The sequence below is a fragment of the Scomber japonicus genome, chromosome 4 (assembly GCF_027409825.1).
Source record: "Scomber japonicus isolate fScoJap1 chromosome 4, fScoJap1.pri, whole genome shotgun sequence".
Lineage (NCBI taxonomy): Eukaryota > Metazoa > Chordata > Actinopteri > Scombriformes > Scombridae > Scomber > Scomber japonicus.
Window position 1 is genome coordinate 4,954,636 of NC_070581.1, and position 25,780 is coordinate 4,980,415.

Here is a 25,780-nt window from a genome sequence, read left to right on the forward strand (position 1 = left end):
TGTTTTTTGCCAGCTTATGAATTCTACTTTGTAAAGAAATGATAACGCAAATAACAATTGGAGATACAAAAGTATACAAAATAGGTATTCGTTTACTCTAAGTACATTTTTCACTTTTACTTCTCTTTCATTCAGTTCAACAATGAACTGAATATTGATTTGAAATCAATATTTTTTTTATATTTCATAAATAAGTCATACGTGGGCTTATTTGGAGCACACATGGGCTTACACACAGTACCAATTAAGATCATGTCAGACTTTTGACTTTTCTCATCAAATATCTTTATTTTATATTCCAAAATCTACATGAACTAATGAATACATTTTAAATGAGAGATAAATGTTTCTTTATAAGAAATGATCTCTCTTATAAATCATGTCAGTATCCATGAAAAACAGCTCAACTTAGATTTTGGTGCTTAATGGTAACACTTACCCTAACAGCTGAAAACATACAGAAAAGTCATCAAATGTAATAAGTTACATGACTTTGAAGTCATTGAAATAGTTATTACATTTTAAATAACTAGAAACTAGTCATCTGTAAACTATTACATTTCCAAATTTAACTTCAGCTCAGGATTGAGGCACCAGTTTGATGCCATATTTTAATAGTACAGTATGGCAGTAAACTACCAATCACATACTGATGTAGATACTCATCTCTTTCGTCTCTATCCACAGGTCGTAACATGCTTCTGGTCGGTGTGGACGGTCCCAAAGTCCCCTGCGAGGAGATCCTAGTGAAACATTTGGGCAACCGTCTGTACAACGTCAGCTACCAGCTTAAAGAGAAGGGAGAGTACATCCTAGTGGTCAAGTGGGGTGATGACCACATCCCCGGCAGCCCTTACCACATCACTGTCTAAAAAAAAAACTCCAACCCCTCCCAGCTTCACAATCAGAAACTTATGATACCACTGTTTAAAAACAACTGAAAAAAATCTATTTAGAATCTAACCGATCATTGTTTACAGCTCTAAATCCCTCCCATGTGTTACAAATTATTAAAAGAAAATTTTTTTGCCTTGTTTTGTAACTATTGAACCCTCAGCCAGAATTATGTATGTGTCCAGATGTCTTTTTAAAAACAAACATTTTCACTGTTAATGACCCAGTCCACTATTATCTCCCAAAGACGAACACATAAACATCGAAACACTCCCGTCAATCATCGTGGTTATTAACTCTTCCGCTAATCGTGTCCTTCAGTAAATTCTCGGGAGGAGAAAGATGCACCTTTTTTTTTTTTTTTTTTTTTATTACTGTAAACTAGCAGTCAATTGTGCCTTAGGCTTATTACATTTCCAGTCATGGACATACTGTAAGTGGACATTAGTACACAGTCTGAACTAGTGTAGAATGAAAGAATAGCTTAGTGTAGCAGCAGTAGATTTTGGCCTCACTGAGCCTAGCATTGGATGGAAGGTTACTGTTTACACTGGAGGAGTTACACTTATTCACATAAATAATGGATTCAGTTTTATGCAGGCTTCTATATGAACAATCACAGGACTTTAGCCAAAGAGTGTCAGAAGTACCGTGCCCTCTCGACCTTATTGGTTTGTATGTAAAAATGTGTGAAAGAGCTCTTTTACACTCTTTGGTGCGACACCTTTAATTGTCCATGTAAAAGTCATCTAAGCGGTTTGCCTGTTACTTATATAGGGGTCGTTTTTTTTTAGTGTTTATGCTCAGTAAATGCTCAGCACTGGCCCAGTCCACTCTAGCGTGTGTTGTTCATGATTCTTTTTTTTTAACTAACCCCGGTTGTTTTACCTGCTGCTAGTAAGATCCAGTTTTAGGCACTGCTGTTTTTTTTTTTTTTTTAAACCGTAGTATGGATTTGGAGTAGTTAAGAGAAGAAAGGTAGGGTGACATGTGAAAAGAGAAAGACACATTTCACAAGTAGCTTTACTCACACACCAACATGTGCTCTGCATGTTCATTGGGTTGTAAAACTATGAGAAAGCCTCTGTTTCAGAGTGACGTCAACGCGACGGGCGGCTCTTGCGTCGGGTCACTTTTTGAGTTAAGGAACTTTTTGCAATATAAATTAAAAAAGGTTTTTAAAAGGGAAGTTTCTAAAGTTGTGCTGGACAGAAGGGCTGAAGATGATGTTGTGGTTTGTCACGTCCTTACAAAAAAACAAAAAGACAACCAAAAAACAAAAAAGAGAACAGATGTTGCTTCGTTTTTTCTGCTCAGTGTTTGTATCTCACCCCTTCAGCTGCCACCCGCCCCTCCCTTCATGCTTCCAGCTCACTTTGTGCCTAACCAATATTTCAGAACAAAAAAAAAATCTTGTCCTAAATAAAAAAAGGCTTTAAAAGTGTTTGTAAGACAGTATTTTGATACACAATAAAATTGTCTAAGTATTTTTCTGTCAATCTAATGGCTGTGTGTTTTGTGTCTCCTACCATCCAAAATACAACCAATACAAAACAAATCAAACATAAAATTGATCAAATTCATCGGTGTCCTTACATGTAGTCATTATATTGTTTTAATCTAAATGTGAAGTTCAAGGTAACTTTAAAGCATGAAGGAATGTTGGCATAGAAGTTTCCAGGGATTAGAATGTGTACATTACTGGAGTGTGCAGCCAACGCCCTTCCTGGAAAGATGACTCCTTATTAGGTCTGACTCAGTTTCTACCTCCAGAGGCCGCTGCAGGAGAGCACTTCTTATGGAAAGTCTTACGTAATACCTTTGAACACATGGTTTACACTGAAGTTTGAGCAATAGGTCAGCTTTATTCATGAAGCTGTTTGTTTAAATTCTATAATTAAGACCAACTTTTTCTCAAGAGTCTTCTGCTAAGTCTAAATGCTGATCTAACAGCTTCAGAGAGAGACTGTCAAATCAGTTTTGAATTCACTAATAAAAAGGAGGAATAATGTTTGATATTTCTTTTAAACTATGTGTGGGTCATATTTGTTTGAGCTGTAGTAGCAGGTTGTGTTTCTGTCAACTATATTTGGTTTGTACACACGTGCAAAAACCATGAAGATGAACAGAAAACCACACACATAGATGCATAGATGTATACAAACAGGTCTCAAAGCATTGAGGATGATCACAGTCATGATCATCATCATCAAAGTCCCACACTGCATTTCACATCCATGTTCCACATCAATCCCAGAATACATCAAATAAATAAATGTATAATTTACAAGTGCAATTATTTTGTAATGCAGATCTTACTAAAAACTCATTAAAAAGAGGAGGAAAAAATAAATGTATAATTGTTATGAACATTTAAGGAAATCCACTGGATGCAGAAATGTTATTGATACACCCAACTTCTTTAGATTGTGTTATTTGTGTGATAAATTAAAAATATAATTGAACCCTTAAACAGGCAGGAGTGGAAAATGAGATGTAAAAAAAACATAATTTGATGATACCAGTTATCTCATTTGCACCTGAAGTAAAACATTTCCACAAATATTTTATGATGCATTTTGGATTGTATGATTGTATGAATATCCTGGTGGAGATACAACTCATAAAAGCCCCTGTTAAGGTATAAAACATGACAGTTGAAAGTTTTATTTAATAAATAGAAGTGATACATTCTTGTTTTCCTTGAGGAATAAGTTAACCCTTTATAGGACACTCATTGAAAGGAAGGAAGGAAGGAAGGAAGGAAGGAAGGGAAGGAAGGACGGAGGAAAGAAAGGAAGGAAGGAAGGTAGGGGGGAGGAAAGAAAGAGAGAAGGAGGGAGGGAGGAAGAAGAAAGGGGGATGGAGGAAGGAAGGGAGGAGAGAAGGAGGGAGGGAGGAAGAACAGATGGAAGGAAGGAAAGGAAGAAGAAAGGGGGATGGAGGAAGGAAAGAAGGAAGGAAGGGAGGAGAGAAGGAGGGAGGGAGGAAGGGAAGGAAGAAGGAAGGAAGGAAGAAGAAAGGGGGATGGAGGAAGGAAAGAAGGAAGGAAGGGAGGAGAGAAAGAGGGAGGAAGAACAGGTGGAAGGAAGGAAAGGAAGGAAGGACGGAGGAAGGAAAGAAGGAAGGGAGGAGAGAAGGAGGGAGGGAGGAAGAACAGATGGAAGGAAGGAAAGGAAGGAAGGAAGGACGGAGGAAGGAAAGAAGGAAGGGAGGAGAGAAGGAGGGAGGAAGGGAGGAAGGACAGATGGAAGGAAGGAATGACGGAGGAAGGAAAGAAGGAAGGGAGGAGAGAAGGAGGGAGGGAGGAAGGACATATGGAAGGAAGGAAAGGAAGGAAGTACGGAGGAAATAAGGAACGAGGGAGGGAGAAAGGAAAAGAGGAAGGGAAGAAAGAAGGCAGGGAGGAAGGAAAGGAAGGAAGGACGGAAGGAAAGAAGGAAGGAAGGAAGGAAGGATATTTTGGGATATTTACAGAAGTTACCAAATATAATGATTTGCCCAATAAAGGGTTAATATGATATCATTGATCTATTCTAACATTGAGCATCAGATGAACTGCTGCGTTCCAGCGGTCTTATAAACCTGAAGGTAACCTATTGTTTTTAAGTGCAAGTAGTGGAATTGTAAAGTTTGTTTAAGAATTCAGAGCATGTAAAAAATGACTGTCTTTAACTGGAGTTGCAGCAAGAAAACGTTATTTTAAACCAGCAGAGCAGGAACGTAGTAGGTCTGCTCTATAATCTGAAACTGTGCCATGTTACGTCGTCCAGATGTTGCCAGAGGTTACGCCCACTTCACTGCTGAATCCTGCTCAACCTCGTCCTGCCTTCAGACACATTCTCAACCAGGAACACTTTACACTTCTACAAAGGTAAAGTCATTATTTCTCTCATTTCTATTTAAACAATATATATTCCTTCTTTTCTTTCCTTTCTATTTTCTCTCTATTGCGTAAAAAAAGTATCTATCAGCCCTCTGATCTGCCGTGTGCGCACTTTTAACATGGTTTTATTATCGATGTATAGAAATAAATGTTGCTGTACATCTATAGAATGTAAACGGGTTGTTCGGATTTTAAGAACATTTTGGATTTAACGTCGAATTCTTTGTTACAATTTTCAAATGTTGCCGCTGTGGTTTTATTCAGTTCCTCAAGTTTGATTTCTGGATCACAGCCTGGCGAGCAGAATTCAGTCTCCTCCCTTTCCTCCTTCTCCATGCTCCATCTATCTATCTATCTATCTATAGATGTCTTTAAGTGAGAAAAGTGATGAGGAGATCGCCCAATTGCTCGCTCAGTATGACATCAAACATGGACCCATAGTGGGTAAGAAAAAGTTAATTATTAATAAGAAAGACAGATATACTATGTGTACTTATACTGCATCCATCTCCATGTTCCTGTACACATTATTTCCATTCATTTCTGCCATTGTTTGATTGTTTCAAAGCATTACTAGGGTGGAGTAGGGTCATGTCATGTGGGACACTTTTTGCCATTCTGACTTGTGTACTATATTTACATATGAATCCAATACATTATATCAACACCTAATATCATTATGAAATTCTCAAGATGTTTCCTTGTTTAATCAGAAGGTAATTTGTAGATGTTGTACTCAAAGGGAAAGTAATACATATATTAGTGTTCCTTGTGCCAAATGATTTCAGAATTGATGGATTTTCTAATGTGGGACAGTTCGCGCTGAAATCTGGGACACTAGTTTTCAGGCTTATGCATGGATTTTAAAAATTAAGAAATTAAGAACATTGTTTTATTCATGAAAGTTTATATCCTTAATATTGATTTTGTATAAATCCTATGTCACTGACCCTTCAGTGGACTTCATAAGGGCTACTTCGTGTGTTGCTATTTTCCTGCCCCTATTTATGATATAAGACCCACAAAGTGACATGATTTCTATTATATGACACCCCTCCATGGATTCAACACCAATCATGTTCACTTTAATGTTATAGAAAAAGAGATAAATGTATTTGAGCTTAGGTGTCCCACATTAGTCAATGTCCCACATTACACTACTCCACTTCCTTCCTCTTTGTCTATTCTTTGACTTCCAGTGTTTTGTTTTTACTCATAATTGGAGTTAATAGGCCTAGTCGTGCTTTAACCTCTATTTAAGGCGGAATTCCAAATGAATAAGATTGATCAAATAAAACCTTTAACACTAGCACGCAAATTATGATTTATTGTATTAAATTCAACTCTTAGATGATGAAGACTTATCTTCATTTGTTTGTGAAGCGTTGCTAATGTGTTTGTGTGAACTTTTATAGACTCTACTCGAAAGCTGTATGAGAAGAAGATTGAAAAGGCGATGAAGGACGCCCCAGCCAAACCCTCCTCTGATAAGACCTACTACAGAGAGGAAGGTAGGATGCTCCTCAGTCTGCTGGCCTGTCTGTGTATCACTTTGCTTGATTGTTCATTTGTGAGTCTATAATGTTTGCGAGTGGTCGAACATTTGAATAAATGTCAAACTTTTAGCTGTCAGTGTGTCACAGCTGGCAAAAAAGATCAAATTTGACACTTGGTAGTAGAGTTTAAATGATGGATGAGGATTGGTTGGTGCTGACTGCAATATTTACAGTATGAATGACTCCAGTCCTGATTACACTTATCCTCCGCCGCTTCAAACCTGACAAACAATAGAAGAGCCAATCCTACTTAACAACATTCTTGTAATGACAGCAATTATAATGACAGGTGTGTATGTAGATGTGAACCACAAACCTCGTGCCCGGAGCTTTCTTCGTCAAAGCTGCAGTCTGGTGTTTGTTTGGGAATAAACAACCAGGTCTTCTACCCTTCCAGACTTTGATGATGTGGATTAGGGGAGAAAAGGTAGTTCTTCAACAATGGGCTAAACTCAAATTCAAATGAGAAAGCTTTTTCCATGCTCATTATAATCATAAAGAATATATTTTATCCCTTTTCTGTGTATGCTATATATAACAGATCAATGTGTGGTTAGGGTTAGGGTTAGAGAAAGTTTATTTCTTTAGATTTTATGCTTTTTGTGTATGGATGTCCTAGTATTAGTGCTTTTTTAATAAATAAGGATCAAATACGGTGCACAAAAATGTTTTTTAAAAGTTATAAATATTTCCAATTGTGTATATTCTAGGTCACATAAATTAAGAAGAAATAAAAGGTGTTACAGGTGTTTTTCATTCCCTAAAAGTATAAAATTGGGTCCAATTTAACCCTGAATAGTATGTAAGGGTTATGTTCTGTAGGTGTGTTGGCCCTTTAAGAGTGATTTCTTCTCTTGCTCAACTCCAGCCATGACTACACCCTTCATGCCAAATTCCTTACAGTAAATGATAAATTGGATTAGACAAAGAGAGAGAGACAAACTTTCACTACTGTGGTCACGGTTAGGTTAAGGTTAAGGTTAGGTTTCTCTCTCTAGGTGATCAGTGCCATCTACAGGACAAAGCAAAAACATGTCTTAATCCCTCTTGTTGATTGTCTGTTACCATCACCTTTTGTCATATTCTAAAGAAAAATAATGCACAAGAGAGTCAAATACTGCTGTGGTCTGATGTGTTTTGTGTCTTTACAGAGGAGGTTATTACTTACATGACATACCACAATCCGGTGAGTCCTGATTGTCTGCATATCCCTCTGTGTTAGTGGCCTCTGCTCTGTGACTGGAAATAATCTCACAAACCGCTCTGCTTTCATTTCCACAGGTTAGACACGAAGGTTATGCAGACATGTGAGTACAGTTTTAGCACGCACACACACACACACACACACACACACACACACACACACACACACACACACACACAACTATGTTAATGCATCATCATGCCCTGACTTACTTGTGAAATACTTGTTGTTGCGCCCTTATTGGCCCACCTCCAAGCTTTTGTAATTTGTGTATGATCTGTGTCAAGTTCCAATTACTGTAAGTAGTTAAATACTCACAAGTTGGAGTACTGTACTACCTTGCCCAGATGTTCTGGGTGTCAGACGCTTTATTTAGAAATATGAAGTGGAAGTAGAATTTTTCAGATTCTTTATTCAAACAGGAAATCACACATTAAGGTGTTGGGGAGTATTACTGCCATCACTTAACACTGAAAATGCATTTGAAGGGGGATATTTTTAAAGGTGTAATATGTAGAATTTAGTACCAGAATGGAATGATTTATAATTCTGCGCCGGAACGCTCTCTGCCTCGTCGCAGACCCCTACGCCGTAGCCTGACGTGCACCTCCAAAAAATCCTAACTACGCGTCACAGCAACACGGAACGCAAGGGCTGTGATTGGTCCGGTCAAAGCGTCAGTTCCTCCGGCAGTTGCTTTATTTATTAATAATGAACAAGGTATGTGTTTTCTGTTATTAGCGCACATAGCGCAATGCTACATGCTACTGTGACCGGAAGATAAACAAGGATACAGACTCCTCTGAAACCACACACACACACACACACACACAGACACAGACACAGACACACACACACACACACACAGTCACACCCCCAAGCAACATGTTCCCTCGACACAGAACTTCGAAAGGACAACGACGACGACGTTCCGGCAGCGTAGTAACAGCGTTGCTCCGACGGCGTGGCAACAGCGTCGCCCCGTCACAGAAGTATAAATCAGCCTTTAGAATGAGCCTTTTAACAGAGGCCGTCATATTGCACCGCCATGTTTCTACAGTAGCCTAGAACGGACAAACCAAACACTGGCTCCATAAAGGGCCCTATGCATTTTTTGCCAGTTTCACAGTCACCGTCGGTTCTCCTACACCAGGCATGTCCGAACTCTTTCATTAAGGAACGTGTGTCTGCAGGTTTTTGTTCCAATCAAGAGCACACAATTCGATCACTCAACTGTCTGAAGACTGAGATCAGTTGATTAAATAAGTCGAGCCTGGTGTGTTCCTGCTTGGTTGGAATGAAAACCTGCAGCCACATGAACCTTTATGGAATAGTTTTGGACATTCCTGTCCTAGATTCTAGGAAGGGGAGGGGGAATTGGTTGCAAAATCTACAACCTCACCACTAGATGCACCTAAATCCTACACACTGCACCTTTAATAGCCAGTATAAACAGGAGGAATAATTTTGGCAAAAAAGTTTACTTCAATGTTCATTTGGGCATCTGAGTATTGTAGAAAAACAGGTTTTAAAAAATTGAGAAGACGTTATTTGAGCCATTATTTGAGGAGTTATGACAAATATAATTGTAAGAATCTGACTGTGTGCACTGAACAATGAGTCATATTTTAGTAGTAAGTGTGTTTTGTATAGTCTTAAAACAAAATTATGACACAGGGTCCTTCTACAAGACAGTACCAATATTAGATAACTGCAGAAGCAGACTTTATATTGTACATTAGTAGTGCAAACAACCGATTGACATAAAATTAAGGCTTTTTTCTGACTTTCTGAGATGTGTCACCTGTTGACTACACTGCTAGCTTGAAATTTAAGTGCAGGTATTTCTCCACCCAGGCTGAAACGAAGAGGCAACGCTGAGCCAGACGAAGACGAGGAATCAGATCAAGACACAGAGTGAGTGTCATAGTGTAAACCAGTGGTGTGTTTGAACAAATGAGTTCACGCCCCTTATCTCCTCTTCCCTCTCATGCTGCAGGCCATCTATCCAGAGCAGTAGCACGACAGTCAACCACAGCACCGCACGACCGAGGGAGCCCATCAGAAAGTCCGGAGGCTGCGTGTGGAAGATGATTCGACTGCTGCTACTGTTAGCTGTGTTAGGAGCTGTCTTCTACTACACCTACTTCCACGTGATGAACAGTGAAGAAAACATTCTGGGGCTCCGTGATCGATAGATCTGATTCGCTTTTAGGATGTCGGGTTCCAAGCTCATCTCTATTCATCTTATTCATCTTCATTTATTCGTCAACAGTTCAACAGTTTGACAGCTGTTAGTAAAGAAATATCACATTCCGTGATATTTTAATGGCTGGAGATATTCACTTTTCTTTTATTGTCAACAAATCTCACGCAGAGTCTAACCAACAATGATTTGATCTTATTAAGTATTATGTGTATCTACAGTATATCCTGATTTGTCGTATTCCTCTGTGTCATAAAGCTCTATTGTTGTCCAAAAACGATTAAAAACGCATTGATGAGCCTCACTGTTGTAATGGGTGACATGTTTCACACTTACACTGTAACTTATTCTTGCGTAATTTTACACACACCATCCTTCTTCCAGAACACTAATTGTGTATTAATACAGCGCAGAAAATATTCCTTAATAAAGGCACTACTTCCTGTTTGAGTACTGTTAAAAACTACAATACTGTGATCTTCTGTGATGTGATGTTTTTAACAGTAGGAACCAATGGGCTTGGTGCTGAGTGCAACAGAGTAGAGAAATCATAAAGTATTGACAGACAGAACACATCATTGGTCTCATGGGATTTGTTGACAATAAGAAAAGTATAATATTCTTAGCCTCATCCTGTAATGTCTTTGCTGTCTTGCATTAAATGTTTCTAGTGTTTTCTAGCTATGCGTTGTGTGTTTAAATTGCTTAAAAGATGTGTTGTGCCTTAACTATAGACTTTATACAGCCACCATCCACTTCATTAGATACACTTGTACAATCTATTTTAATTCCATATAACAGCTCTGCTTTAAATTCTACTTTTTTCAAGTTTATACATTTCAGTGCATTATATTGACTTGTGTTCCTAATATGTTTCCCCTCTCACATATGTTAACAGAGTGGACAAAATATTAGAAACACCATTCAATATAATGTACCCTTATACACCAACATCACCCACTATAACCTCAGTAATAAACATAAAGTAGAATTATCACCTTCCTGATATTGTTTACAAAAACTGGAACAGCATAAACTTCATAAAGAATTTGGAGCAGAGCTGTTGTTATTGGATAGAGTTACATTGCACAGGCATGCCTAATAAAGAGGCCAGACAAGACAAGGAGAGGTCAGAGCCATTGATTGGATTTATGTCTCCCAAAAACTTTTATTTATAAAAAAGAAGATATGTCATTCATTTATTTAGTTTTAAAAAACTATGAACCAGCTCAATCCAGTATTTGAACAGGAACACAATAAAGTACTGTTATATTTACACAATATAAGATTTAAGTTAAGTTTAAAAGTACCTCAACAATGCAAAAGTCAGGATCCAGTAGACTGTGCAGTCTTGGCATCTCTACTCAGAGTACAAACGGTATTTTAAAAAAAGTATTCAAACGAGGTTTTAGGTTGAGATAAAGTATCGATCTTCAATCGATAGCTGTGATCCAGAGCTGAGTTTTTGTCATTGGTTACTCAGGATGAGGCTTTACTTGGTCATCCTTAGCTTATGTGGCCCTGTGTCCCATCACCGGTGGCACAGAGGAGGTATCAGGGGTCAATGCCTGTCCAAGTAGGCTTTGGTACCCCTCTAAAACCCAGATTGACAGCTCTCCCAGCCTATTCATGAAGACCTAACACAGGTGAACAAAGAAAAGTCTTATTTTTGATCTGAAGACTGGTCTAGATGCCACCAGTCTTGTTGACGTCTGAGGGCAGTGGTAAAAATTGAGCCTCCGGCATCACCCTGCTAAATAAAACAACAAGAAGATCTCATTAATTAAGGGACAACAGTAAGAGAGGCAGCTCTGTGTAAGACTGTGCCACACTGCCTACCTCACAGCTTGCCCCTCAAAGCCGAGTGCTGTGATGAAGATGTTGACAAGGACTGTAAAGAAGACTAAGACTGTGGCTACGTTGTTCATCCAGTTGAGCTTGGCGTGTTTCCTCATGTCGTTCAGATCGTACTTCACTGCAGGCACACAATCACACAATGACAAAAAGCTAATTAGCTATATTAAAAGATGATGAGAGACAGAAAGACAACAGATAGCAATCTGATTCACTTAGTTTAAGATTAGTTAAGGAATACAAAAAAGATTGTGCTGGTGATATTTTAAAGGTACAAATTAGTAGATATCTGGGCGTACTTGTAGATAAAAATCAGCAAAATTACAGAGAAGTGGAACTGAGTGAACACTGAATGTAGCAAGTCTAGCAGACAGTGAAAGAAAGAACTTAACGTTGGTGGTAAAAGTGGCAGTCTAAACAAAATTCATAATGTGAGGTCAGGGTAATCTAAACTGTAATATAGTAATTTTGGGATTGACACTCATTCACTCTCTTGATGATATGCCAGATGAGAATAATACATGTTTATATGATCAATCTGAAGCTATTGTGCAGACAGCTGCTGATTATGGGTCAATGATATATTTGTGTCCATGTGGTTTAGTCAAATTTAAAGGGTTAAAATAAACGTATGAATAACTTGCACACATTTTTTTCTGTGGACCCAGCATCAAATTTCTAATATATTAGAGGATTATGGCAAAAATGTCAAAGTAGTGTAACCATAAAAACTTATTATTTATTACAAATAATTCCCCATAGCAAAGCAAAATTGAAGATGAGATCTCCTTTATGTCACATTTGCATCTCCTAGATATAAATGAGCACTAATCGAGACAAAAGTGGTTTTCTCATTCTTCTCAAATGTCTCTCCTGAGAATTAAGTCTCACAGTGAGCACTGTGCAAGTTCTCTAAATTCTCTCACAGCTGTATCTTTTCCTGATCTCAACTAAGAGAAAAATGAGACATACTGTGCTGCTTTCAAATATGTCTCGATTTGATCTCAGTTATGTCTCACTGAGAAATATACATGGTTCTGTCTCTCATTGCTCACTATGTGAGTTCTCAGATTCTCTTACAGTTGTCTCTTTTCTAGCGTTTCAGCAAAAAGAAAAATGAGAGTAGTGCAAGCTCTCAAATTAGTCTCAATATGAGACATTATTTAATATTATACCTCAATCATATCTCAGTTTATCTCATTGCAAAATTTGAGAAAATAAGTAATCAATTCAGGCAAATAAAAAAGAAACTCTGGTTTTTCGGTTTCACAAAGCCAGTTCAGCTTAACTCTGAGTCAGTTACTCTGGCAACTTACTCCGTGAACCTAATCTGCTCGCTGGCAGGTTTTCTTCAACTAACCCTGAGTTTCTCCTCCTTTTTAGTTGAAGTCCGCAGACTGAAGGAGGTGTCAGACATGGTGTGTCCTTTTCTTAAAGAGTCAGTTAATATTGAAGCACAAATACGAAGCATAAATCTCCGTCAGAGGGTGATCAGACCCTGCTGGGATGTTTTATCATTCTCTGATGATGTTCTGTTTGAGTGTTTCCATTTTTTGTACAATCAATAATTTATCTGAACAATATTCTCAGCCCTCGTATCGTCTGTACACTCTCAGTTCAGAATAAGTTCTCTGTTCAAGTTCATGTTTCCAAGGCAACCGTCTGTCGGGCTGTCACAAAAGCAATATTTGAAGATGATTGATAGCCAAGTGGTTACTGCTCATGCTTCACAGTGGCAATGTCGCTGGTTCGCTACCAGTGAGGAACTTTCTCTCTCTCTCTCTCTCTATACCAGCTACTGTTAAATTACGGTGAAAGTGCCAAGTGCCCAAACATAAAACTAAATTTGACTATTACACTTAAACGTTCACGTTTTTAGTGTTGTATGTATAAAGGCATGTAGGTGTTGCTTTCAAATAGACAATATTAAATACTGGCAGTGTTGGGATGGCTGAAAAATTGACTTTCTTCTTTGCTTAGAAGATTTCATCAACTACTGAAATATATATAACATGTTGAATGTAGCATTTAAATGCTGTTTAATGAGGTAGGGCAGGCTAAACAACACCGCAATTGCTTGTAATCAATACCTTACTTGTTTGAGCTATATTTTTATATTTCATATTCAGTTGCTGCCAAGTAGGCCTATGTTTTGTACCTGTTGGGGTCTGCATGAATGTTAAATGTGCCACGCACACAAACATACACAGAATATAAATGTTGAATAAATCGACCACTCGAGACGAAATGTTTTGTTTCTTTTTTTCATTAATAGCTACTTTTCTTAAATATACTCATCGTCTGCATGTATTCATTAATATTTCTAAATCCTTTGGGGAGAAGTGGGAGGACTGAGCCCTTTGTTTCTCCTGAGGCCTGTACTACGAAGCTGGATTTTGTCTTATCGAGATAACTTCAGGGTTAACCCTGGGTTTTCCGTACTACGAAGCTGGTTCACTTCTTACCGGGGTAAATCACCATGGTAACTTATGCTGAACGGCTAACCTGCTCCGGAGCAGGTTATGTTCTGGATAAGAGATCAATGAGTACAAAAGCACCACCTCCTGACCAATCAGCTCTCTTAGAAAATTACCTGCCCGTTCTTAAAAGATCCTGGCTGTCAACATTGGTGCGCGGATCGTGAGAGGAGCGCTTAGGAGAGAATGAGCTTTTAGGGATAGATGCAATTTTTTAATTGACCAAAATATATATTTAAAAAATAATCATTGAGGCACGTGGGGGATATTATTCTGTAGGTTTGACATCCTGAGATCAAAGTGTCAGGGAGCATAATAACTGTATGTATTTATTGTACAATTATGAGATCTCCTATGTTTATCCTACGTCTCACATATTGCTCAAATGGTTTTCTAAATTCAACCTCCTTTGTCTTACTGGTGTCTTGTCTCTTTTTAGCTTATCTCTTGCTCCTAAGGGACCCTTAGGAGAAGTAACTCAGAAACAAATGATCAAAGAATGATATGAATATGAGAAGCTCAAATTTATCTCAAGAGATGAGATTGAACAACAGATGAGCAACACATTTTTCCTATGGGTCAACTTGCTTAAAAACAGTAAATTCTCAACAAAACACCATATCAACTAGTTTGGCATGATCTTACATTATAATTTTTATATTAAATAAAGGTAATGGAATACATTTGTTCTAAATATTACATTTAATCTGGAGAATCATGCAGATCAGGAAACATTTACATTTTTTAAAAATAAAGTAATTATTAGTATAAGTCCACTTAAATACACTGTAGGTGGATGAAATATTTCATATTTATCATTCTTTTGTGGTTACACCCTTTGACATTTTCAGGAGCATTCAGTCTTACTCTTGGTTTAAAAACTGGTGCAAATGTCATTTTAACAAACCTGAAGCTGCTTTTAAAACTATATATTTTTGAATTGTTCATCTCGCCAACCCTTATTTGTCACTGACCCTTAGCTTAGCTTAGTGTGAAGGGGAACCTAGTGCAAGTTAATACTACAATGTCGTGTGGAGTTAGTCAACGTAGCCCATTAATGTAAGAGAATTAGGAACAGTGTTGGAGGCATGGCCTTGTTCATTCCTATAAAAGTTGCTCAGTGGTGCATGAAGTAAAAAAAAGCCACTTCCTGCTGTAAAAAAACAAAAACAAAAACCTGGATGAAAACAATGTGTCCATGGAGCATGCTTACTAGAGACTTCCGAGACTGCCAACATTTGGTTGAGCCCTCCAGCTAATTTGAAAGGGGATAAAAAGATTCAATTGTACAGCTCTTCTAGTCTTTTGAAATGTGATCAGACTGAACGGATACAATTCTGATAAATCATCAAATGAATCATTTCGTGGGGGTTGTGACACTCAAAAAAACTGATTCTCTGACAGATGTCTCTTTCACGATGTAGGTTTCCTGGAAAAGATCTTTTTCAACCCAATAGCGTCACGTGATGTAATTACAGGGTTTGGCCACTATGTAAAACTGGCTTTCACTATTTCCCTAATCAGAGCCAGATTATATAATGCACCATGTGTCTGTTGTGGCTTTAGTGTTTAGTGTTACAGGTATGTAGTGTTATAGTTACACTTAACATGCACAAGTCAGCCTGTTTACACTGCATACTTAGGTGATGTCTTTCTGAGCAATCCTGTGCATTAATATCACATACCAGAATGAAAAGTATCATTTCAGTATGCAGCACGATCCTGTTAATTCCTGTTCTCCCTATGTAGGTTCTCCTGCTGCCTTATGACTTGTTATGCTTCTTTTGTCTGTATTGTCAATTCTAAGAAGAATTTGGACTTCTAACATAATTTTACAGATGTGTATGCAGATCTGAGTGGAGTTTCTTCTCAAGTTGTTCACCAGTCTTTGCACCTTCCAAGTGTCGGGATGGGAATATATATAGAAATTATGTATATGTAAGTTTGAGTCACTTGCCAATAAAGACGAGCAGCAGCCCCACCGTGACCTGTAAAGCAATGGACAGAGACAGCAGGACGATGAGAGGGATGTAGAAACGGTAATTAGGCCCCACATATAGAACGGTCTTCAGCTGGGATGAGTTGGCCATCAGTAAGGCGACGTCCAGCATGCTCTGAGCCGCACTCTTCTTAGTGGCATAGTGATTTATGTTGATGGGACGAAGTGGTTTTCCAGGGGAGGCTATAGCTGCCTGCCAGGTAAGAGAGGAGAGGTTAGGACTGAAAGAACATGTAGATCAATGTCAATCTTCTATTTCAAAGGTGTGATTGCTCTCTACACATGTGGCCATGTCCCTGCCTCACTCTGGTTTGTTCTAAACACAGAGAGGTGTTATGTATCTTGTTACTATGTACTCTGTTAACAGGTGTGGCTGTAATGAAGAGGGAGTGGCAGACTCTCAGGTGATGACTCACCTGGATCAAAGAGGGAGGCACAAAATGTTCTGGCGCACATGAACTCAAGAAAGCTGACAATTTATCACATGAGTTGATACATGTATGTGCAGACAGAATGAAATGAAACTGACTCTGTGTGTCAGATAATGTAACTGTCAGTACAGATAAGCAAACGGTTGTTCTGGGTAGAAAAAGCATTATGACCCACAGTGTTATTATCTCCCCCTCCCTCTGCACCACTGAGAGAAAATGTGTGTTTTGTTTGCCACATCAGTGCCACAGGCTTTGTTTCAGGGCTTTGACCAATCTTGTCGCACAGGTAGATGAAATGTCACGCCTGGGTACAACTCTCTCTGAGTCAAAGCTTTCATTCATCTCTGTGCACAGCTGGCAAGTATGAAGAGAAACACTGGTTTCACACTGGGTTATGTCATTCCTGACATTCATTTAAACAAACTTTAGGCTAGATTTCAAATAGGGGACAAGGTCTCTTAGGAAGGAGCGAAATTTACATTTGAGGAGTTGATGTAGTTATGTTAATTTAATTATTTTTATTATTATAATTATTATTCTTGCAAATTACTTCTTGAGAATTTTGGTGTTTCTTGTGTTTTAAAAGTATTCAAACAAAACAAGTGAAAGATATTAAACTTCTTACCACTAATAATCAAAAGGAACTGATTGGTGGTGCATGCATAGGCATATCTTTGTTTTAAGGGGTTGCAAAACAGGAAAAGTAGGAAACCACTACTTTAGAGCACTAGTGGGTCATCAATATGGGTGCCATGTGCCAAAGTTGGCCTGTAATCACTGATTCATTTCATAATATTTTTATTACAACAGAAGGTTGAATGAATGTACATGACATCAATCTATTATCAATGAGCTCCACCAGCTTTTAGAAATGTGAATGTGAAAAGCATCAATGGTTGGCAACTTTTCTGTTCACACTTCTGCCTTAATGTTAACTATATGATTTACAGCACAGGACACTTTTGACTAATGTAAATCTATCAGAATGAAAAGGTCTCAGTGCTATATACAGTAGACTGAATATCAATAAACTTCCCCTGGTCTGTATTCACCTTCTAGTTCCTCTGTTGACCTGGAAGTTGTAAACATGTGTGCTGTCACCAATTTCTAAATCTTATCAAGCTTTATTCATCCTCTGGTATTAAGTAACTGTACACAATTATTATGAACCAATTAAAACTTAAACTTAACGTAATAAACATACCTGCACAGTTATTAAAGATCAGTTTAAACCTTCCTGTAGTCCCTCTGGGTCAAAACTGACCCAGTCTGGTTTGACTGTTTATAAAGCATAAGGTATAAATTATCACCCAATTCTGCGTTAGACCTTTTTAGCCAACTTCATTCCAACTTATTACCATCATTTTTGAGTTAAAAAACCCATTTCAGATCAGAGGAAAACATGTCGATGAATTACCGCAAAATCGATCCAGGAGGACAACATGAGGGTTAAGGAAAATTTGCATCTGAGTACAATACAATGGTGTTGGGTACTGATCTACCCATGGCCCTGAATGAGAGCAATATGAGGCCTGGTTGGCCACGCTGCTGTAGAGAATACATGAAAACAGTAACTGGGGGGGGGGGGTAGTCGGCTCTGCTTACCTCTATGTCACCCAGTGTATTCAGAGCTATGTCCTCTCCATTCTGTTTGTCCACTCCTGCCATCCTCCTCTGCTCCACAGCAACTATCAGGAAACGGTCCTGCTTCCTGTTGAATATAGCCTCAGAGCTCAGTGGACTACTCACAGAGAAAGTTGAGGGAGTAGAGCGGGACTAACAAGTCAAGCAACTCCTCCAGTTACATACAGGGACATTGACAAAGACCCCTCCTACTATCTGTCTTTGTTTCTCTCTCTCTCTAGTTGAACTTGTTGAGACGTGCTTTAGCTACAGTGTAACATCTCACTTTTCTCTTTACTTCAAAACAATACAATGCTTGTGTTTATGGTTTAAAGGGTATTAGTTTTGTCCCACAGTGAATAATACATAGAGTTTAGGACTTTATAAAATTCAATTCTGTCTTCTCTGAAATTCATGAGGGCTCTTTAGTTCTCAAAAAAATAAGGAACTATCTATTTATAGATACTTGCTTTGTTACAGCTCTCAGAGCCCCACAAACCAACCACTACTCATATACTAGGGTGGGTCTAAGCCTTGCTAGGTTTGCTTAGTGTCAGCAGATTTGATGTAACATAAATATTTATTGGACTTCTGGTTGCTTGCCTTGCTAGAAGACATTTCTGCATTCTGATGATCCTTCATGAAGTGGCCTCAAAAGGTTTTTAGACCAACTTGTGTCAAGGTATAGATGTTGTTAGGGAATTAGCCATCATTAATATGCACTGGGTCAAATTAGGCTTTGCAGTCATAGCCACACAAAAAAAAAACAGGAAAACAGGAGGCGTTCTGACAGTGTTGCTATAGCAGCCAAGGTCAGATATGTGTTTGACTGTTTTTGAACGGAGTAAAGGTAACGAGTAAAAGGGTTGATATAGTGTTGGTCCTGAGTGTCGTCTAAGCAATGTTTTGTCTATAGACAAGTAGACTAACTTCTGTATATTTTATATGTGTTGGATCTGCCCATATTTGGGCATGGCTCAACCTGTGGCATTCTCTGTGTGGTTTAAAGTCTATCCCCGGAGGACAGAAACTTCAGAATTGAAGGAAGCATCAGAACATAACATGTACTCATCATTCATTCACTTCTCCTTGATCAAGTAAATAAACCTTTTCAACGCATGACATCCTGGACTCCTGTCTACTCTCTTCATTGACATATGGGCTGCATAATAAAAATCTCTAACAGATGTAGGTACAGGTATAGAATCATTTCTAAAACTTTGAATGTTAAAAAAGTTATGTTAAGAATGTTAAAAGTGGTGGACTCACACATCAAGAAGTAGAATAATGCAGGTGCTGGACCAAATATCAAATGAAAAACAAGAAAAAAGTCCACATACTGCAGCTCCCAATGCAGGTATTTATTAGGATATCACCAGCTTTGAATGTTCGCAGCAATACCTTAGGCTGCATCAATGGACATAGAGCTGTCTATCTGGCCAAACTCAGTAACTGAAGACCAAGAACCCAATGGACACTATAACAAAGCTTCAGCACTTCTGTATAGAGATGGCATGAAGAACCCGCCTGAAGGACAACTATGGAAAAAAAATCTAAAAACGTTATCAGTACGAGTTTTTGTTTGTATACTGAATCACCAAAAAGTGCATTTATTATGCTGCAGGTCAGTTCAACATGTCTGCGTTTGATTAGGCTGAAATACTTGTTCCTCCCTTTTTCCCCCCAGTGAAATCTTTTGACTTTTTCTCATTTTAGGTCTTGGACACACTCATGTTGTTGAATGTCTGTGCTGTGTGTGTGACTGGTTTGATTGGCCTGTCAGGGTACAAGTGAGCTTTCCCACACTACATACACACATATTACTGCTGCAGAAACATTTACCATAGACAGATGCTTAAAAAATAGCTCCACAAGATAGTAAATGAAGTCTGTTACAACTTTTAGAAATAAAAGATGTTTCAGAGCTGGAGGAAAAATTATTAAAGATACAAATGTTGAATTTTCCTCAGCATTAAAAACATACAACACACAAAATAAAGGAAATAAGATGAAAAGGCCTGCCTGAATAAAAGGTATTTAAGGTAGGTAGTCTAGATATGATAGTATCACCTTGACCACAGCTAAGGCAGCCTGCCAGCTTCCACTGTTATCAAAATGGTTCCAGTACCTCCAAGATTTGCTATCACTGAAGTCCAAGACAAACAATCCGCATTGAAGTTATTTTGAAATTAGCTGGGTTAAACAAAATGGTAACTGGCAGTCTGTGGAATGAAGAGAATGGAAGAGGCCACGATGGTAGCCTATATTTTGGGAAGTGTCTGTGAGTCTTCCACTTTATTTCTCTCCTGGTCCACATGTTCTAGTGGATCACTCAGAGGACGTATCAGACATTACAGGTCCAACAAGCCTGCAGAGAGATCAAGAAACAAACAAGTCTGACCTTCGTAATGAACTTGTGATAATGCAAGGTAAAACTATTTCTTGTTCTTGACTTTGTTCTTTGTTCTTAAAATGGAAACAAACAACTTTTCATGAGTTGTGTATCTAGTGTTAGAAACATGGCTAATGCTAGCTAACACTAGCAGCCAAAAACAAACCTAGTTAGATATTTCTTATGTTCCTTGTGGCTTGTGGTTCGTTTTCTGTCTGCTAAGATTAGTTTGTGGTCGTCCTCTTTTGATTGTGCAATGGTTGACACACAATTCATTGGTGCCATAAATCGAGCCTTCATTGCACTCATTGCCTATATAGGGAACTAATCTACAGACATTACACTGTGCAATCTACATTTAATTCATGATGATAAGGTACAGTTTTAATGATGTGGACTGATGCTTTTCTTGTTTATGAGTGTATTTAAACAGTTAAGGGATGTCATTTTTTCCAGCATAGTAAGAGGATTAAAGTGATCTATAATAGAATAAAAAGTGATACAGTCTGAATTTCAGCAGCCAGTATGTGAAATGATACATTTTCACCATGTACTTTTGTCATTACAAATGTTTGAAGATGTCCATTCAGTGCAACATGGGCACAGTGTAGTGCTGTCACCCCATATAAAGGGAACATGTTATTTGGAACTGGAAACTGGTAATTAGTAATATTACCTTTCCTCTGGCGCCCCCCTGAGGGGAACACTGCACACTTCTTGACAAGTGGTGTTCAAGAACAGTTGTGTTTTTATCTCTCATTGTTTTATCTACACATCACTTCTCTGTGAGTGTACTGACCATTAAATCCTGTCTAATGAAGGTAATCCAACATTTCCTCACATCAAACTGGTTGTGTCATGCATGATTTGTGTATTTTGGTTTACATTAACTCTCTGAGAGCACAGACAGAGCCCCACCCTTTGATTCAAAACACATCACATATAGATCCTTCACTTGGTCTGCTGTCACTATCAGTGTCACCCGAACTCATACATACAGTACCGGTTCACCCAATACGCACACTACGCACGTTACGTAGGGCCCCGCAAACTCATAGAGGCCCCGTGGGGAAAACAAACAAACAAAAAAACCTGACGACGTGACCGTCCGTCGCGCTGCTCGTGCACGTCAGATTGCCAGTGCATGCATGTGCATCAACGGCATCAGCAAGATGAAGCGGAGTTATCCCTCGGGGAGTGAAAAGAGAAAAAAGAAAGTGCATGAAAATGAACAGCGGGAACAGCAGTCAGGTAACTCTCCTCTCCGGGTGGGAGGGTGGGAGGGGACGGGGCTGGTCCGTGTTTGGTGAGCCCTGGGTGAACAGCGGACGGTCTCCGTGTGCGTCTTGCTAGCTTCTGTAATGTGTTATATCAATCCCTCTGAGTGTAGTTACAACTGCACTTATACAAAATGGAAAGTAATGGAGAAATATTTACTAAGATTGAATTTTGTTTGCTTGGATAGCCCACAGGCACATATAGATGCAGATATATTAGTGAATAAATAAAACTTGTGAAATATTATGACAATGCTGCTAAATAGGCTAAATAATAATCTAAATCACCTACATTTTAACTATATGAAGGTAAAACAAGTACAGTCAATTTGATGGAACTGAATTAATAGTAGCCTGATCTATATTTTACAGGTGCGATGCTTAAGTTCCTCACAAGCAGCACAGAGTCCAGTCAGTCAGCCAGTGGAGGGACAGAACCAGATAAGACAGGCACAGATCAAAAGCTATCTGAGATCTTCCATGTCCCAGGAACGTCTGAGTGGTTTGGCCATCATGAGCATCAACCATGATGTGGGGAAGCAAATATCATATGAAGACATTATTGATGATCCAGAAAGTGCAGAAAGGGACACTTTTAATGGTGAGTAATTTGTTACACATTAAGTTCAATTTGATTTGGTCTGACTTAGTCTGTGGCGACACTAGTGCAATATGTTTAAAGGGGGGATGAGTGGAAGCACTGGGTGTCAGGTGCGACTGTTCAGTTAAGAGGGGCCCTTAGCAGAATTTTGCCTAGGGCCCCATGAAGGTCTGAACCGGCTCTGAACATAGTTACCGTCACGTTACTTCAAGTACAGGCATTTTTGTAGCGGCGCTGAAAATTGTACATGAAACACTGAATATGCTCTTACTTCCTCAGACTACCCGAACACACAAATGATGGCAGGGCTGCAGGGCTCTACAATTTAATGCAGCGTCTTTAAAATGCCTTATTACAAAATAATTCATTTTTCCTTGTAGGTTTTTCACACACACACACACACACACACATACACACACACACACACATTGAATTATTAAGTTATTTATTGCTACGACTACCAATAACTTTTCGAGTGTTACAGTAATGTTTTCCATTGTGTCATCCGGGCCACATTATATTCTTAGCCTAATTAATTCACTTTTGCAAGCAGCAATGTTATTTTCATTTATACAGTTTTGTTCTGATTGAACTGAATTTGTTAATTACGAGATAAAAAAGTATAAGAAACGGTTCATGGTGGATATCATCACTTTCTCCCTCATTCCTTGATCAAATCCCTTATAATGATAACTGACCGACCCCCCGCCCTGGACCGACCGACACCGATCGCACACGTCCAGGGTGTTATGTGCGCTGCAAGCCAAGCTGTCATATAGACTCAAACTCTATCTTTTAACTCATTTGTAAGAGTCTCTGGGTCTGCCAAGTGCCACAGTCCACCGTCACTGCAAACTTTTAAGTCTACAGGAAACAAACATATGCAAAATCCAGAGGCAATTAGGTTACACCTTAAATGTAATCCTAACATTACATACTGTAACTAACCATAGAAATAAGACAGCAAATTCGAGGTAAGTAATGGTCTGCATATACTCTATTAAAGCAATGACCAACAGAAACAATATTTATAAAATAATGAATAAACTGGCCTTCAGTCTCCTTCATTTGGTACATCACATCTTTAACTGAAAAACATGCCTTATGGTCTCATAAACTCCAGGTGGCACTCTCTAAAGTTTCACATTTCAAATTATGCATTAATCACACAATAGCACTAAACTGGATGTATGCACTGTCACCAAAATAACACTACACCTTATGCATCAATTATCTGCACTCAGTAAACACCACAGTATTATTATTACTCTGTCCTGCTTACATACATAAAGTTACAGAATAATTATGCCAGAAGTATAGCTTACAGAAATAAAGGAAATGCAATAAACATCCATACTAAGCATTTCTTGGTAATATGGGTTAGCTGTGAAACTTAGCTAAACACGGGCTGTAACAACTTAACGAGCTGCCTCTACATGTAGCGAAAATAATTACAAACTAAACTTAAATGCAGGTACGTGCACTTACTTTTTTACATTCACGCACACAGAAAGTCCAAGGAAAATAAACTGATTCGTAACTGGTACTATTAACTGCTAAACTCTCATTTGCTCCAAAACTCTTTTCTTCTCCTCCCGGGCCTTTACACTGTTTTCGTCTGCTGGAGAACTAGTCAGCTCTGATTGGCTACTGCCACTCAACGAGCAGCTGAGAGGAGAGGGAGGGGAGGGGGGATATGCTCATGATCGCTGCATGATCTCAAGTCTGCACCTCAGAGTCTCTTGAACAGCCGCCCCTACATTCACTATGAGAATGTACTACTTAAAGAGACACTACATCTGGGTAGGATACTGCTTAGTGATCTTCTGGGATGGCTGGTAATTTAATGAGATGAGCGACTGATCTCTGGTACACTTTATCCTTCACCTGAATGTTAGCTGATCGAATACGGCCATCCGTACTGATGTGGACATCCTTCACCTTGCCGACTGGCCAAAGGGCTCTTGGTAGGTGATGATCAACGATCATGACCACAGTGCCAGGTGTGATGTTCTCAATGTCACTCTGCCACTTCTGGCGGACTGCAACGTGACTCCAAAACTGATCCGCAAGTACCTGGCTATGCCTCCATCTCCGTCTGCTTAGTACTTCAGACGCTGGGTAGATGACTTGAGGTAATGAGGCGTCCGGCCGCCCCATCAGAAGGTAGTTTGGGGTGACAGGGTCCGGGTCGGCGACGTCTGAAGAAACATAGCCCAGTGGCTTAGCATTCAAGATACCCTCTACTTCGATCAGCACAGTCCTCAGTACTTCTTCGGTGAGTGTTTGGGAACCAACTGTGACTTTGAGAGCAGTTTTAACTGAACGCACCTCACGTTCCCAGGCTCCACCGAAATGTGGTGAGTTGGGGGGGTTGTAGCGGAACTGGATCTTCTGCTTGGCTAACTCCATCTGCAGAGTTGGGCTCATGGCAGCGAAGCTCTCCTGTAACTCTCTGTCTCCGCCACGGAAATTTGTCCCTTGATCTGACAAAATTTCAAAAGGAGTGCCACGCCTGGCTACGAAGCGTCTGAGAGCCATCAGGAATGAATCACTATCCATGGAGTAGAGAAGGTCCAAATGTACACAGCAGGTCGTCAAGCACTTGAGTATCACACCCCATCTCTTCTCATTGCTTCGTCCACGCTTTACCAGGAATGGCCCAAAACAATCTACACCAGTAGAATAAAAGGCTGGTCTCAAGAGGCGGAGCCGTGATGGGGGCAGATCTGCCATTTTTGGTACCTTTGGCCTAGCTCTCCATTTTTGACACTGAAGACACTGGTGTTGATGACGGCGTACTGCTTCCCTGCCTCTGAGGATCCAGAACCGCCGTCGTATCTCAGCGAAGACCCTTTCTGGTCCAGAATGACACAGCTTATTGTCATACTGCTGCACAAGAAGTTTTGTTACTGGGTGCTTTGGGTGCAACACTATCGGGTGCACTGTGTCGGAACTAAGACCTTCCACTTGACGAAGTCGACCTCCTACGCGGATCACTCTCATACTAGAGTCAAACTCTGGGGACAAGGTAATGAGACAACTACCTGATGAGATGGGTTTGCCCGTCTTAAGAGCCTTGTACTCCTCAGGGAAGCAGTCTATTTGAGCCTGTCTCAGTATGGTGGTTTCAGCAAGTTGATAATCGGCAGCAGAGAGACAGTCAGGTGGCTGAGCCGCCCCATCTAGGGATCTGCATTTGGCTTCCACCAGGTCCTTGAAGGAGGCGTACTGGGTTGCGTCGACTGCAGAAGGGCCAGTGGTGGTGAGGCCACAAAACTTAGGTTTGCGGAACTCTTCTGTGTCTCCCTCAATTGTTGGGGCTGGAAGCGTAGGCCAAGACTCAGGGACCTGGTAAAGGAAGGGTGGACCCTGACTCC

General features: G+C 39.4%; 3 protein-coding genes across 5 annotated transcripts in view; 2 read left to right on the forward strand and 1 right to left on the reverse strand.

Moving 5' to 3' along the window:
- Positions 1-1,265, forward strand: part of flna (filamin A, alpha (actin binding protein 280)) — a 44,690-nt gene extending 43,425 nt beyond the window's left edge. For all 3 annotated transcript variants that reach the window (XM_053318324.1, XM_053318325.1, XM_053318326.1), the window contains one exon: positions 688-1,265. In XM_053318324.1, coding sequence (XP_053174299.1) covers positions 688-872 — 185 coding nt within the window. In that variant the 3' untranslated portion in view covers positions 873-1,265. The remainder of the gene's footprint in view (positions 1-687) is intronic.
- emd (emerin) overlaps positions 1-10,068 on the forward strand; it is a 163,682-nt gene extending 153,614 nt beyond the window's left edge. Inside the window, exons 2-7 of the mRNA XM_053318356.1 lie at positions 5,144-5,224; positions 6,196-6,291; positions 7,488-7,522; positions 7,618-7,643; positions 9,398-9,457; positions 9,540-10,068. Coding sequence (XP_053174331.1) covers positions 5,146-5,224; positions 6,196-6,291; positions 7,488-7,522; positions 7,618-7,643; positions 9,398-9,457; positions 9,540-9,738 — 495 coding nt within the window. The 5' untranslated portion in view covers positions 5,144-5,145 and the 3' untranslated portion in view covers positions 9,739-10,068. The remainder of the gene's footprint in view (positions 1-5,143; positions 5,225-6,195; positions 6,292-7,487; positions 7,523-7,617; positions 7,644-9,397; positions 9,458-9,539) is intronic.
- Positions 10,069-11,198: 1,130 nt separating this feature from the next.
- Positions 11,199-22,327, reverse strand: si:dkey-93l1.9 (uncharacterized protein LOC562339 homolog). Its single transcript, XM_053317295.1, has 5 exons — positions 22,194-22,327; positions 18,113-18,248; positions 16,035-16,269; positions 11,586-11,721; positions 11,199-11,499 (listed from the first exon to the last, which is right to left on the reverse strand). Exons 1-5 carry the CDS (start codon positions 22,325-22,327, stop codon positions 11,433-11,435), a joined length of 708 nt encoding a protein of 235 aa, XP_053173270.1. The 3' UTR covers positions 11,199-11,432.
- Between the last annotated feature and the right edge of the window lie 3,453 nt (positions 22,328-25,780).

Excerpts from the sequence above, each read along its gene's own strand:
- si:dkey-93l1.9 (XM_053317295.1), bottom strand. The coding sequence starts at position 22,327 with ATGGTTGATGCTCATGATGGCCAAACCACTCAGACGTTCCTGGGACAT. Across the intron at positions 16,270-18,112 it reads ATACACTGGGTGACATAGAG|GCAGCTATAGCCTCCCCTGG; the intron begins GTAAGCAGAGCC and ends CTTACCTGGCAG. Across the intron at positions 11,500-11,585 it reads TTTGAGGGGCAAGCTGTGAG|CAGGGTGATGCCGGAGGCTC; the intron begins GTAGGCAGTGTG and ends TGTTTTATTTAG.